Source organism: Podarcis cretensis, assembly GCF_951804945.1.
Source record: "Podarcis cretensis genome assembly, chromosome: 7".
Lineage (NCBI taxonomy): Eukaryota > Metazoa > Chordata > Lepidosauria > Squamata > Lacertidae > Podarcis > Podarcis cretensis.
The window spans coordinates 63,634,099-63,650,281 of record NC_137176.1 but is presented as its reverse complement, the minus strand read 5'-3'; the positions used below and the strand labels follow the sequence as shown (position 1 = coordinate 63,650,281).

The 16,183-nt window shown below is 39.9% G+C and overlaps 1 protein-coding gene and 1 long non-coding RNA gene across 3 annotated transcripts in view; both read left to right on the top strand.

The window, feature by feature from the left end:
- ZNF704 (zinc finger protein 704) overlaps positions 1-3,516 on the top strand; it is a 43,383-nt gene extending 39,867 nt beyond the window's left edge. For both annotated transcript variants that reach the window (XM_079983138.1, XM_079983139.1), the window contains 2 exons: positions 485-582; positions 1,538-3,516. In XM_079983138.1, coding sequence (XP_079839264.1) covers positions 485-582; positions 1,538-1,649 — 210 coding nt within the window. In that variant the 3' untranslated portion in view covers positions 1,650-3,516. The remainder of the gene's footprint in view (positions 1-484; positions 583-1,537) is intronic.
- A 1,027-nt stretch (positions 3,517-4,543) lies between these two features.
- LOC307219775 lies at positions 4,544-14,675 on the top strand. Its single transcript, XR_013840544.1, has 2 exons — positions 4,544-11,330; positions 11,592-14,675. It is a non-coding gene; the product is annotated as an uncharacterized lncRNA (long non-coding RNA).
- The last annotated feature ends 1,508 nt before the right edge of the window (positions 14,676-16,183 follow it).

Sequence of the window (16,183 nt, the reverse complement as noted above, 5' to 3'; positions counted from 1 at the left end):
CTACTATTAAACTTCCCCTTGGCCCCATAGCTGCTGGTTCTGGTGGGTATCCCATTCCCCATCTCTTCTCCCGCACCACCATTCATTTCTTTATGATATTGGATATGCCAGAGAATTTGAGACAAATGCAGTAGAAGAGGGATGATGCAGAGGAATTGGAATAAATGTTCAGCAGGGCAATGTAGTATAGTCCTACATGGAACCAGGCTAGTTCAGATATTTGTCGAAGGACACTGCATGTTCAGATGTTCCCCGTCACTTAACATTTCTTTCCATGCATTTGGAGGCGCGGAGGCTGAATCTTTCTTTTTTTTTTAACATGAGACGCATTCAGTTCTGCCATGTGCTCCACTGAATGCTTGGCTTGGCTGTTGGAGAGCCAATGGGATGGAGGAGCCTTTAGGAAATGCAGTACATATAATCCATTGTGTCCCTTCCCATTGAAATTCTGTAATCAGAATTGTATTTTCATCTCTGCTTCTAGATTTCACCAACTCACACACGTCCTGCAGGGAGTGGAGAGCAGAAGCAGCAGATTCAGACCGTTCTGTCATCCCCTCCTAGACTGTCAGTTGGCCTAAGGTAAGAGACGTTTTGCTTTTGACAGCAAATCACTAAATTAACTGAGGGTGTGACTGTAAATTATTTGCTTCCCCTCCATTACATATGTTTCGATGAAATTCTTTTCAATATAACTAGACAGCAAAATAATATTGAAAATGTTTTTAAAATCATTATTGATACATTTTTTTGTTCACAAATCCCATTAAATTCTTTCTCAGTCCAGAAAAATAAGTACAAAGCCCATCTTCCATCTCTTCTTAAAGAAAAGTTTGTGTCCACTGATTTGCTCCTTGGCTAGGAAATGAGAGGGGAAAGGGGGGTGGGAATCCTTGAAATATCAGAGAATATAACTTTGCTCCTTTCTTGGAGTTGAAAGGAGATTGATAAAGGGCATGTGAAGAGGGGTTTTTTTAATGAAATGGGTCTGAAGGAGTGACTTTTTGTTTTACCAAATGAGGATGAAGGATTCTTGCTAACTTCACTTGTAAAGATTTATGCTGCCATCCTATATTCACTTACCGTGGGGGTAAGCCCCACTGAACTGATTGGATTTACTTCTGTGTAGACACTCATAGAATTGCACTCCTAGCAGAATAGTTGCCTCATATTTGACCCTTCAAAGAAAATTTATGGAGTAGTAGAACAGCTGGTTATTCATGTTAAAATAGCTATAGAAAGAAAACCAAGTGTTCCATTCTGTTGAAAATTTTCATTGGTTTACAAAAAAAAACCTCCTTCCATTCACCCCAACCACCACAAAACTAGTCTCAATTGGATAGACTTCTCCTGATTCTATGCTCCTTGAAGCACTTTCCCATTTTGGTTGTCTTTTACATCCTTTTTCAACTCCAGTCTGAGATAACTGGGCTCAAAGTAATCTTTGGATTTCCAGTAATACTTATAGCAAATTCTCCATGTCAGTATTTTAGATGAAATAACCATAAACCAGCTTTCCTTCTCATTATTCTGACAGAAAACCGAGAGGAGAGGGGAAGAAATGTCGCAAAGTGTATGGGATGGAGAACAGAGATATGTGGTGCACAGCTTGTCGATGGAAGAAGGCCTGCCAGAGGTTCATTGACTAAAGCGTGGAAAAAACGATGGAGGGGTATGGAGTGATTTATGGCAGGATTTTCTTGCTACAGCCAGGCTGTGTGATTTTCTTCTTCTTTTTCTGTCCACTTCCTTCAGTGCTGGCTTCTACTTTGCACTCTAAGGTGAAGTAGTTATACCCCAAGAGAACGACTTCTTCGAAGCCAACATGCAGCAATATAGTGGGAAACAAACAAAAACAAAACCTTCAAAAAGTTTTGAAGCAGGAGCAGCTATATGTCTTTTTTTTTCTTTAAAAGAAAAAAAAAGAAAAGAACTCTCTTTAATAACCTTGAACAATTTGCCTGCCGGGACCATGTGTTTTTTCACACTGCATTATTGTCTGTGTTGTGAACTTTGGGATTGGGGGGTGGGGAATCAAGTGATACTTCTTTTCCTAAAATGTTTATGCACCACACAAATGCATAACATAAGCTACAGTTTTCTCAAGAGCAGCTCTCCCGGGAGTGGTGAATAATTATAATGTGAGCAAGTCAGAAGTGGGAAGTGTCCTTTAGAGGTACTAGGATACGGCTTTGCTGGAAAGACAAGCATCCTTGTGAAGAATCTTTTGTGAGAGGTCTCAAACCTGAAGCCCAAGCATGAGTCTTGTTTCTGTGCTAAAGGAGGATACCTGGAGAGGGCAGGGGAATCACCAGCACACCCAAACTAAAAAGTACAACCACAAGTGGGAAGGGAGTCAATAACATTAAACGACCTTCGGTTGAAATAAGAATAAGAACTTGGGTTCCAATATGATCTTCCTAGAAGTGATTGCAGGATAATTCTTTGTGCTCAAGGTCCTGTTAAGGAGGAGCATGGGCAGCCATGTGGACTTTTGTCAGCATTTATTCAGGGATGTGATGATCCAAACCAGCAGCTTCCTTCCCTGCCTTTTTATATGACATTCTGAAATGAACAGATCAGTTAAAATACAAGGCATTATTTCTGGGGGTAAAAGCTACATGGAGGAAAACAGCTCAACAACAACAACAACAACAACTTAAATGCTTTCCAATAAGTAAAATATGAGTGTAGCATAGCAGTTATATGTGTATATAAAAAATCCTTAGGGGGTAAAGTTGTTTCAAGGTCAGAAATAAAAGGTCTTCAAGCTGCCTTGCACTTTGATAGGTCTTGGTGCTTTAGTGTTGGGGTGGGGTCCATTAGAAGGCACAGATTATATTAGTGGGGTGGTGGCTGAGCGAGCTTTTGAAAATCAGTGGGGAAAATGCATACAGGTAGATAGAAATTGTTTGTCTGAGCAGGCCCTACTATAACAAAATGAGATTGGTGCAATAGCACAACGTCCTGGTGGATTTTGTCCTGTGATATTAACTCAGGTGGAAAAAGAATGGTATCCCAAGTTGGGAAAACAAGAGCAAGAATGGAAGCCTATGTGGATGTCAGTCCAACTATTGCATGACTACAAGTCATAGGCAAATTTTATTTTTTGTAAGACCACAGATACTGGTGTCTACCGATGGCTATGGGGGGCAGCACAACATTTAATTGGAGCACAGAATCTATAGCTAGGGTTGGTCCTCATGCAAACTTTTTTAAAAAATAGCTTTAATAATAGGCCTCTTCCTTTGTAGGGTTCTGTACAGGTAAGTCTAAGATTCCAAAACAAGCGTATTTGGGAAACGACTGAGTTGCATCCATAGGGTTCTCCCATGTAAGCAGCCTCAAAAGAAATTCAAGCAGTTTTCTCTAACACCTCCAAAGAACACAATCCTACAGATCTTGAGCTGATGCAGTCAGTCTTAACAGCTGTGGGATAAGGATCATGCCCTCCTGGAGATGTGGCAGTGAAATAACAGAAGGCATGAGTTTGATACAAAATGACATTTAAAACAACAATAACGAGTAGTCTTGTTACTCTACATGGCAACTGTTTAGATCTAGCCTGACCATTAAAGTTAAAGAAAAAGTAATATTTGAGAGGCAGAGGAGTGAAGCCTTGTTTTTAGTTGCATCTTCAAATGTAAGCGGTGTTTGACAAGACTATCAGCAATGCATAGTGTTTATGTGATCAGGAAGCTAACTGCTAATTCCAGAGTTGTATACCTAATGTAACAGTCCCTCCATGTGTTCATGCTTTAATTTGTAATGTGTTAGGTTGCAGTCATTCTTTTGTGTTGCCATATATCTCTGAGTGTTCACAATGATCTGTTTGAGGTTCACTGAATAGGGATCACCCATAACCTCTGTTTGGACCTGTTGCTTGGAGATGAGTACAAACATTAACCTACTTCCTTAATGTTCAGGGGGAGAAAAGGTAAGGCACAGTTTCATTCCTAATGTTGCATAGGCAATGTTTGTAGAAGGCATGCTTGCTAAAAGACCCAGGTCCAATTCCTGGCATTTCCATTAAAAAACCTTAAACAGGACTATGAAAGACCTCTGCATGAGGCCTTAGAGAGCCACTACCATTTGGAATAGATGTTATTGGCATCGATAGACCAAGAGTTTGACTTTGCAATCACATGTTTTAAGAAGAATGAAGTACCGCAGAAATATTTTGCACTAAAGAACAAATTCTTTATCAATTAAATGTTCCAGTTGAAGTTCACATGGTCCTGTTCTAGTTCTGTGGCGTTTTCACAGGACAATATTGCCATACAAGTTGCAGAATGATAACTCACATTCAAATAAACCATTAATATGACTCAAGGTCACAAAACCAGAAAGTGTAAGGGCAGAGGATGGTAAATATTTAGGCTGTTGACAGGCGGGGCCAGTGGTGTAGCGTGGGGGGTGCAGGGGGGGCCGGCCGCACCGGGCGCAACATCTGGGGGTTAGGGGGCGCAAATCCACGGGTTAGGGGGCGCAAATTACTTGCCTTGCCCCAGGTGCTGACAACCCACGCTACGCCACTGGGCGGGGCGGGGGCAGGTATTGGAAATACATAATAAACTAGAAACCCATAGCTGGTATTTCGTTGCATGTATTTATGGATATGATTGGAAATTCTGTTTCAGGGTGGTTGCATATGATAGGGACTACCAAATTATTATTGGTGCTCTCAAATGTTCAGAGCTGAAGTCAGCCCTTGACATATCTAAATATTCACAAGAGTTGAAAACCAATGTTTGACCCTTGATCGTTTTAGCATTTTTGTCAGGCATTTTCAACTTAACTCTGCATTCATGAGGGCTAGAAACACTGAAACATGATCTTCCCAGGATAGTGCCTGCTGAATATTGCCCATGACACTCTGTCTTAATGCGATAGCATTCATAAAAATTAATCGGCATTGACAACTTATTTCTCCCATCTCCATTTCTCTGCTCTGCAAAGCTTTCTTATACTATGTATGGTTCAAGTCTTGAACGGTGGGAGTGTTCCATGTGGCAACACTGAGATAGGCTTTGTTTGAACTACTGTTTGCCATAGCTAGGTTTAAGGCCAAGCTGCCCTAACATAGGATTTGGTTGTTTACTCAAAGACTGAACCACCTTATAAGACCTACTAGACCTCTGATAGGAAGAGAAGAGCATAATTTTACAATAGATCTGCTTGAGCTTGCCTTGTTGTACATAGTAACTGCTTGTTCTAAAATTGCTTACAAAATAACTTTTTTTATTGTTGTAGAATTTCAATAGGGTTTTGAAACCCAGGAAAACCACAGAAAGTAGGTCACTAGCTAGAATTGTAATTATGCCAGCTTGTCAGGTGTGAAAAATGCTACACTGAACCACAGGTGGCTGCAGTGAACTATTTAAAGGCTGTTTTTTTAAAAAAAAAAATACTTGCTGAAGTCCATTTCAGTGGGTATACTCTGAGTGAAGTTTATTTGGATACAGCCCAGTTTTGAATGTCTGACCATGTCAGAGTTATCCATTTCTTGGATGAACCCGTTGATAACTGTCTTGTGGTTAGTGTTATACATGAAAATTACACCACCACAAAAAAAATATGCACGGGACTTGTAGCTCAGTGGAAGTTTTTATTCTACTCCCCCTTTGAAAAACCGCCTCTTTCATTTCAAAAGAAGTTGAGCATGCAGTGGAAGAAAACAAATCTGAGGCTTCTTGAACTCACACAATTGTTTCTGGTTCTTTGGTTCTTTGTCACTGATTCTAGTTGAAATGTAGAATATGCTGTTGTCAACCTGATCCCTATTCTAAAGATCCACCCCATCCTAAACTGTGACTCTTGCCCCCTAATTGTTATCTCCCCACCCCGCCCTATTGACTCTTAAAATTATGTAAATAAATTATTTCCCTCAGGGAAGGAAAACAAAAAGAATAGCAATATAGTTTTGTTTTAAATAGAATTGGTTGAGCACAGAGAGAGATGTAAAGTATAAAAAGTTTTGTTTTCTAGCCAGATTTATTCCATAAAATTTGAAAAATTAGTCCCTTGAAATTGTTTATAGAAACAAGCATTTATCTTATTCTTGTTTATCTTCAGTAAGGCGGGTTTTGAAAGGTGACATGTGTTTATATTAGGAATTGAATTCCAGTGGACTCTAATTCAATTGGCAGTTGACCATTCTTTCTACAATCACACTGCTCAAGTGTCAGCAACAGAATGACCACTCATTAAAAAAAAGTAAGTTTATTATGTGCAAATAGTGTGTCTTTCAAAGACAAAAAGGTATTTGGACATTGTCAAGCCAGTCATTCCTATGCCCTGTATTAGAGTGGATCAACATGGGACGTCCACTTGCCCCCCAGCGATCCTCTCCCAAAGGAGAAATTAAATTCTTTCCCAGGCAATACCGGTCTTATCTGTACCCAAGGTGTTGCAGAATCCACTTTCAGGCATCTTTTCAGTCCCAAAACAGGCAGCAGATTCAAGGGGGTGCCAAGTGCATGAAAACTCAGTATTGTGCTGGGGGAAAACAGGCAAGGAAGAGGCTGTAAGGCAGCTTGAGGTTTGTTTCCCTTCTAATCTGTGTTCAGATGGGAACTTCTTACCAGAGCTTTTTTAAAATTGTTTGTTATTTATTTTTTCTTTATAGATTTGTTTTAATGAAGCTCCCTCTGTGTTTACTTCATGTCAGCAAGATAGAATTTTAAATAAAAATGAAATTTATTCATATTCCTGCATATGAAAATACGGCATAATTGGCCTTTTGTGGCTACACATACAAGAAACCCAACACTCCCCTTTCCATTTTTTTTTTTAAAAAGGCAGTGCTTTTGTATGTGAATGAGGGGCCACCAATCCTTTATCTGAGCATAATGTAATACTGTTTTTGTATAGTCCCATTCTGTCAAAATGCCTGGCCCTCAAGTCCAGTATATAGTGCATGATTCCTTTTCGTGATCAGAGCTCTCATAGGGATGTTGATCTTGCGAGAACTTTAACTTTTGCAAAAGTTTTGTGGGAAATGAATACTAAAGTCTGCCCAAAGAAACACAGAGAGAGAGGTGTTGTTCTGTATATTAAGAACATAAAAAGAGCCTGCAGGATCAGGCCTATGAACCATCTAATTCAGTCTTTTAAAAAAAAAAAAATTGCCAACTGGATGCCAATGAGAAACTGATTATAATCAGTTTGCAAGCGTGTTCCTTGGAAATTTGGGGTGCCCCAATGTGAATATAGTAATGGCCAGTAAGCTGCTAGGCGTTGCAGGTGTTCCAGAATCAATTGCACAAGACAAAGAGTAGGAGTTGATTGGCAGACAAATTAGAGTCAGGTGGTTTGTCTGAGGAAAAGAGGTTTTTGAGCATCTTTGTTCTGTGATTTTCTGTCTTAGGAGTCCCTGGTTCAGCAAAACACTTAAGCTCATGTTTAATTTAACTTGCTTATGTTTTTTGAATTAGGACTACTTAGCAATGAAGCTGAGTCCCTCACACTATTAGGGTGCTAGAATGTGACTTATTATATTTCTAATATTGTATTTATACATTTTACATTGCACGACAATCTGGATTTTTTGAGGTGCCATGCCATTTGTTGTATAGATCCAGAAAGCTTTTTTTCTCTCCCACAATTTATATATAAAAGGGAGAAGTAATTAAAGATATGCCAAGAAATAGCAAGTTTAATTGGCTCTTTACAAAATGTTGTAAAATTAACCTGTCTCGTGGTGGTCTTAGTGTCTGAGATATGCAGTAGTTATAGCAAAAAATAAAAAAGGAAAGCAACAACAGCCTTACTGAATGGTGCAATATTGCTTTTCTATTAAACAAAGGGCTATCTTGTTGAAGAAAAGTATAAGCCACTGTGAAGAATAATTTTGCAGCATCTTACTAGCAAGTCTGTATAGCCAGAACTTTTAGCCAATCTAATAGGTTTCCAAAATGTGTTGAGAGTACATAAATTTCAATAGGGATATAATTTGAAAATCCGTTTCAGAGAGGGATTTTTCTTGTCATTGTCAGTTTGAATCCTATTCTCAGGGCCATATGTCCCACAGGAAAGGAAGGTTAACTAGTATTCTAGTCCTGAAAAAGTCTTGTATGTTTTAAACTAGTCTCTGCCTAGTTCTGGCATTTAGACAACATGAAGGTAGCTTAAAATTTGATTTCAAATCTTCTGGTTTCAAAACATACTTTGAATTGACCCACAGTCCTAGATAATGATTATTTGTTTTTAACCACAAGACTGAAAGCTTTTCAAACATCATAAGGCATGATCTCCCCCCCCCCCTTACATTCTTCAAAAGAAAAAGAAAAATTGCTATCTAAAACCCCTAAAGTTAGCCAAAGATTAAAGATCCAGGGAGCAGGTTATCTTGTTGTTTGCTTTTTCTTTTCTTTTTTAACCATTGATGTTCTATTGTTACGGATCTGGAGGAAGGTCAGTGTGAAGACAAATATTCAAGCTATATCAGAAAGCCCTGTTTAGGGATACAGTAGTCATGCAATTCAGGTTATCAATATCATATACCTTACAATGCACTCAAATTGTACAAAGGTGGCAGTACTTTGTATCAGGTGAACAGATTTCTGGTGGGGGTGGAGAACAGAGGCTAACGTACATTAAAAATCCACTACATTTAGCAAAGCATTAGTATTTTCACAGTCTCCATTCATTTCATTGGGGCTTGTGCAGGGGTCCTACACAATCCAACATTGGAATTAATACAGCAGTGGTAGATGGCAGATTGTTCCTGCCTTCCCCTATGTCTTCTCATGTCAAAATAATTGAACTTTTTATCTACTGTTGAATGATCCTTGTGGTATTTGTTCATTTGTGTTTATGTGATATAAAATGAGAACCTGGAAGAAATGCATTGAATTAATTTCACTCTTAGCTTCTGTGGGTTGTATATATTAGATCTAGTAGACACTTTGACAGAAGCCTCTTTGATCCAGTAAAGGTTTTCCTCAGCATGTCTGAAAGGAAGGATATTTTCACAATTCCTTTTCCACCCCTGCAACCTACCCCCAAATCTGCTCCTGGGGGTTGTGAGACACACACACACACCTCAGAACAGCCTGGGAGGTGACACCTGGGAGCTGCTGGATGTATTTGGCAAAAACCACCTCCCTCTCTTGTTCCATTAATAGAAGCTAGTGCTGGATCCAAGGGGTTTCTGTCAATGAAAAATCACCACTGAATACAACACTAAATCTTTCATGCCAATCACTATGGGTGGTGGTCAACTCAATAACTGCACAAGCAGAACAACTTGCACAAGATGACTTTCCCCCTTTCTTCCCCACAGGCCCCCTAAATCTGTTTGGGGAGTTCCCCCAACCCACTGGAGCAGACTTGGGAATGGCACGAAGGTCACACGGGGACAGAGGTGGGTTTAGGGGAGAGCAACTGGGTCGGTCACATTGGAGGCAGAGTTGGAGGCAGTGCCACAGCTATGATGTAGAATGGAAGGTGAGAGGTGGGGGCACCAAATATTGGTGTTGCACAGGGACCCACTGAAATTTGAGACCGCAAGGTCCACTATTGAGGGGGAAGACGAGAAGTCGTTCCAGTTGCACAGCTATTTAGCTGAATACCACCCTATTTTCCATATACTTAGTCAGGCTTGTGGCATAATTACACAGGTAGAGTAAATTAATGAACATGATCTGTTGCAATTGCCAAGCTCTGATTAAATATTTGAATATAATAAAACCTTCCTCGGGTTGCAATAATGGCACCAGTCCATCTTGACAAAGAGTAGCATGGCTAATTATAATTTATAGCGGATTCCCCCCCCCCAACCTAAAAAAAAAGGAACTTTGTTTTGCTCCAGAAACGTGGTCATTTTCTTTTAAAAGTGGAGGGTAGGGGAGAAACCATTTTGTCCTTAGAAAATAATATGTATCTGAAGTCTGGGATCCTAAGTTCATATTTGGAAATAAGTTTCAAATGAAATAGTAGAGCTGATTTTCAGACAAAATTGGTAAGGGCGGCTGCAGCTCCTGTCATTTGCTGGAAATAAGTATTTAAACATATGCTTTAATGTCAACAAGACAAACTATAGACTGTTAGAAAGTTGAGGCTAAGAACCTGAACTGCAAGCTTTCCGTTTTCTTACAGTTAATCGAGATTCTCTTTAAATGTTTAGATGTAGATGTTTTAATCAGATTCTGATGTTGTGGAAATATCTTGGTTCTGACTAAGGTGACATAGGCCCGGTCTGAATGCAACATCGCCTGTTTTTCAAATCATAGTTTGTGAAGCAGGAACAAGGGTCAGGCCTGCATACTCTTCCCTGTCCCCTCCTCTTGAGCATTGGCTTCAGTGTGGAGATCTTGCTTTGCTTTTAAATCAGAGCTCCTTGTGGTATCCAAAACAGGAAACTGCTTTAATATCAGTTTACTAACAGAGGTGTTAAATCATAAGACAACCCTGGGAGACCTGTCTGAATCCGACCTACTTTTGGTTTTTGACAGACGTGGCAAAGTTGCAAGCTGTACATATGTTCAGCCTCTCTCAAGGCCAGCTTAGTGTGTAAACTTCACTAAACAAATCAACTTGTGAGAAGGTTAGCCTATGACGGGGAAGTTTGCCTGGCTCTCTACAAGCTTGGAAACCTAGGCTGTAGTCTACAGAACTACTTTTCTGAAGTTCTCTTGCAGATTTTTGCTGAACTTTTCTAAGATTTTCTGGAGTTAAAGGTATCTAGCAGAGTTTTATAGCTGCAATCACTGTTGAATGTCTATGCTAATTCAACTTTTATCTCCTGTTTGTGTCTCATGTCCATCTCTGAGCTACGTTGCAGCTTATAGAAGCTTTGACTTATTTGTGAATTATGCTCCTAGCCTTCACATGTGAGAAGTTATGTTTTAATATGCATGTTCGTCAGGTTCAGAGCTTTCTAGAAGAGAAGTGTAAGAGATTTCCATACCCTTTTTCTCCCTGTCAAGATTGTATTGCTGCTGAAAATGTATAATTTTAGTGAATGTTGGAGAGGCACATGGTACAATAATAAGCTTTCTTTTTTCGGGGGAAAAGCTAAGTTCCAAAGTGTACATGGAATACATGTTATCAAGCACACTTGGTAAGCGCAAAAGCACTAGTTTATATTTAAGAAATTGACAGTACAATCCTAACCATGTCTACTCAGAAGTAAAACTTACTGAATTCCATGGGGCCTATTCCCAGGTTAGGATTGCAGCCTAATATGTCAATCTTAAATATTTAATTCATGTGTTGAGTTTGGTTTTCTAGGGATTACTTGCAGAGTTCTGTAAAACTGCAACATATTTATACTAAAGAAAACAACAACCCGTTAACAAAAGGCTCATTGGGATCCCTTAATTACCGTATTTTTTGCTCTATAAGACTCACTTTTTCCCTCCTAAAAAGTAAGGGGAAATGTGTGTGCGTCTTATGGAGCGAATGCAGGCTGCGCAGCTATCCCAGAAGCCAGAACAGCAAGAGGGATTGCTGCTTTCACTGCGCAGCGATCCCTCTTGCTGTTCTGGCTTCTGAGATTCAGAATATATATTTTTCTTGTTTTCCTCCTCCAAAAACTAGGTGCGTCTTGTGGTCTGGTGAGTCTTATAGAGCGAAAAATACGGTAGTTTGGCGAATATCACTTTAGATTGAACATGTAGATTCTGATAACAAAAAAAAAAGGTTTCAAGAAGGAAATGTAGTTAATATTATTCGGTTACTGCAGGGGTGGGGGCACCTTTTCCAGACCTAGGGCCATGTCCCCTTCTGGGAAAGTTCCCAGGGAGAATGGGATCTGAGGCAAAAAGCAGGCAGAGCAACAAATGTGAATTTTACCTTTGTAAAGGCTAGTTTCTACAGAGACACTCCACATCCTATAGTCTCAATCCAGGCAAACAAGAAGCACTATCAGAGTTCAAGGATGCATTTCAAGGCAGGTAGGGGGTGTAGCCTGTGGAAAGTCCTGAGGGCCACATTTGGCTCTCACACCTGAGGTTCCCTGCCCCGGAATTACTGCTTCCACAGTTAACGTTTGCAGGAAAACTGTGTTTTGATTTATGTCTGCTCCCAGAAGAATCTATGGATTTTAATGAATGTATCTGTAACTGTGAAACTATGCATTTTTCATAAGAACATGTGTTACATTATACCTGTTCAGAAATCTTCCTAAAGGTCTACTAAAATGGTTAAATACCGCCCATGGTGAATTGCTCAAATTTCCATTCTTGGCACACTTCAAATTCTGCTTTAGAGGGATGAAAAGGAATGGCGTCGCGGAAGAAATGTGTATTTCTCTCCCTCTAGGCCAGGCTTCCTCAACCTTGGCCCTCCAGATGTTTTGAGACTACAATTCCCATCATCCCTCACACTGGTCCTGCTAGCTAGGGATGATGGGAGTTGTAGGCCAAAAACATGTGGAGGGCCGAGGTTGAGGAAGCCTGCTCTAGGTAATGCAGTTTTAAGACAAGGGAAAATCAAGTGAACTGCTCTCATGTCCCATTTATTTTTAGGCAGGAGACGTGGGTGTTTGTCAGTGGGCCTTAACTGTGAGCAGGTTAAGTGGTGCTTGCAGTGGGCTGTCCATTCTACATCCTGCTCTATCAGTGACTGTGTACATTCAGCCCTGTGAGTGGTTACTTGAAACTGGTTGCCATAGAGAGTCAGGTCAGTCTTCCCCACACTGATGCCTTCAATATATTTTAGACTACGACCACCTCCGTCAACTCCAGCTAGTGTTGCTGTGCTGGATAGGATTGTTTGGGGAGTAATAATCCAAAATATCTGGATGGACACTAAGTTGAGGAAGGCTGGGTTAGGTCATCAGGTGGTTTTGATCTTTTCAAATACCACCAGCCAACTTAAGAAGTAACTTTTGAAAACCTAGTCAAGATTCTGAATATGCCGTTGTAACGGAGCAGAGCTGCAGAGTAAAAATGGTGTTGTTAAATTTTATTTTTTACTGTAGTTCTAATGAGTTAAAATCCTGCCATGTTTTATTGTAAACACAGTGCCAAATATTTCCTTTTGCCTGATTAACAATACAATTTTAGGAAAACTAGCATCCGTCCAATACAGGATGAAAGTCTCTTGCTAGTCTCCTAGGACTCCAGTTATACAATATGATGTTCTTACAACTGGGGATCTATGCAGATTTTGAGGAATCTGCCTGCAAACATCATACTGAAGGGCTGAGCCTTGAACAATGCGCAGATAGAGCTACAATTACTACATTACTAGAGGGCTTTTTCACAGTAGTATATTGTGCTCCCTGTGCCAAGGAGGTGACTTTAGGTTAGCCTCAGATTAGAGTCAAGCATACCTCGGAGCAGGGAGTGGAATTTCATCCACCAAAATTTAGCACGAGTCTATCTGGGGAATAACTGCAGCCTACCTCTAGTCTGACACGGGGACAGGAGGCAACTTATCCCTAGGTGAATGCTGCAAAAATTACTAACGTGTTTCAGAACCTGTAAGACTATGTCATATGCCTGCGGTTTCACTTCCACTGGAATCAGTGGAGCTCCTTCCAAAGAATGCAATGAGAGTGAGTCATCCTTTGGTTTTCAGGAGGAGTTTCTTTTATTGTCTGTTTTAATATGGGGAATTCACTTTATAAATATTTGACAAAGAGAGCTTCCAATTTTGGCACTAATGGAAATACTGGATACTTTTAATATATATTTAGAAGGTTATTTGAAAAGCAAAATGTTCTGTCTTTTTATATAATTTTTAGCCAGATACATATACTCTGATTACTACTTCTGTGGATTCCTATCAGACTGTAAGTGCAAAAAAACAAAAACAAAAAAAAACTAGTTCAGGTTTCAAAACCCAGGGGGTAGAGGACAGGGGAACTGACTGTTTTGAAGTGCTTTGCTAGTTTTTGGTATATTGTGTGTTTGTATATAAATATATCTATATACATTATAAAGATATATAAAAATAGGCCTGTAAGGTTAAATGTTTTGTGTTTTTATCGCTGTACTCTAAGGAAATAAAATGTGTTTTGTATTACTTTATGAGTTAATTACAAAAGGCTTTATGCATTGATCAAAATGTTTTCTAGCTATTTTACACCAGAAGTTGATAAATAACTCTAATCCTATGTAAATCACAACATTGAGTTTAGAAGTGGAATTTGAGATTTTTAAGCTGGCTCTGATGGATGGCACCAGATAAAATGCACTTTCTTTGTGGCATGTAATGTATTTTGCTCTCAATGGGCTTTAAAACAAAAGACCACAACATGTTTACATCTTTTCTTGTGCCCTCCTCTTCCCCCCTTCCTTTATAATAATTGCAAAAAATAAAATATTTCCTCTTGGAGGGGGGGAAGCAAACAAATATCTGAGTTACTGAAGTAACATTGTTCAAGAACGGATTGTTTGGAATAGATTAGTATGTTGGTTTTAAAAAACAAATCATTTTAGTGATAGTCTTCAGTATGTGAGCTCTGCTTTGTGATGTTTGGTTGTGACAAATATGCTGTTGCTTATCTAGTCTAAATATCATTGTTTTCTTGTATTTTACTGTTAATGGCTATTCCATTAGTTGCACTTGCTTGAACTGAGTCAGATGACTCAGAAGAAGTCTTGCGGAACTATTGAGACTGTTATGATGTCCAGAAACATTACTTAAATGCACTTATAATTGATTTACTACCATGCAGTATGTTGAACTGTTTCATGTAATAAAGGCATTTGTTGTATAAACTTTGTCGTGGGGACAATTTTCCTTGGGCTACTTTTTGTGCTGAAACAAAAAGATGGGGGGGGGGACACCAGCAAAGGCAGGGGAACACACAGCCAAATCTAATGTACTAATCCACTTATTGGAACATGGAATTTAAGCAATTGAAAGGGTTCAAAAGTCCAACACATGTGATGGCTCTTCTTCGGAACAGATTACAAAACGATGGATGGATATAAAGACAAGACCAAAAAAGCAAACAAACCCCAATGTCTTTAAATAATTTTAAACACCAATATTTGTACATATGTTATAATGATTTGAGATAACTCTGATTTATATACGCTAGACCCATTTCACTAGTGGAAGGGAAGCGAGACTGTAATATTTTGATACACACTTTTCCTTCATGTTTGGATAGTCCTAAGAAGCAAACATTCTTGCGTAAGTACAGCTATGCTGAAGACCACTATTGTAATAAAAACTCCCTTTGCTCAACCGTGTACACCATGGGTAGGCAAACTAAGGCCCGGGGGCCGGATCCAGCCCAATTGCCTTCTAAATCCGGCCTGCAGCCGATCCAGGAATCAGCGTGTTTTTACACAAGTAGAATGTGTCCTTTTATTTAAAATGCATCTCTGGGTTATTTGTGGGGCATAAGAATTCGTTCCATTTTTTTCTTCAGAATGTAGTCCGGCCCCCCACAAGGTCTGAGGGACATTGGACTGGCCCCCTGCTGAAAAAGTTCGCTGACCCGTGGCGTACACCATGCAGGAGTGCTGGCTTGGCCCCACAGCTGTAGTTGCATGGCCCTGACACCTAAATTTGTGGGTGCCTGGCACCTATGACACCATGAGATGCTAAGCCCTGTGTACCTATTCAAAATGGTACCCAAATATTGGAATAAAATATACCTGCAAGAATATTCTCCATCACAAGACTTTTGCACCTTTACCAGTCCAGCATGGATTCCCTGCAACCTGCATGGATTCTATATCCAGCACAACAGCACCTAGAACAGAAAGACATCAAAACTAGCTGGAAACCCATCTTATTATATATATGTCTTCGTTGAGCAAATCTTTATCATAGGTTGCCCTCTTGTGGTGAGAAGGTGTGTTTGCAGCTTTAAAATCCCTAAAACTGCTCTTTACAAAGCAGCTAACGCCTGTCGTCTTTCCAGATAGTCGATACAACTGGCAGTGCTGGTGGCGCTGATAGGAACTGCAGCTTAGTAACATCTGCATCCATTCCCACTAAATTAAATGTTATTAAATGTCACATTCTCACTAAATTAATTGGAGCAAAAGCGCAGAAGGATTCTGCCTCAGAATCTGTTTGGACGGTTGGAGCTCAGCTCCAGGGCCTGCGACATCATAACGAAAGCGAGTGTCTCAGATGTTGATGCCTCTGGGCTGTAGGAGGCAGGAATACCACATCAGAAGATGCCAATTCCAGAAAGGATTGAGATTGTGCCTCTCTCTCTCTTTAAGGTAAAGGTAAAGGGACCCCTGACAGGTCCAGATGCGGA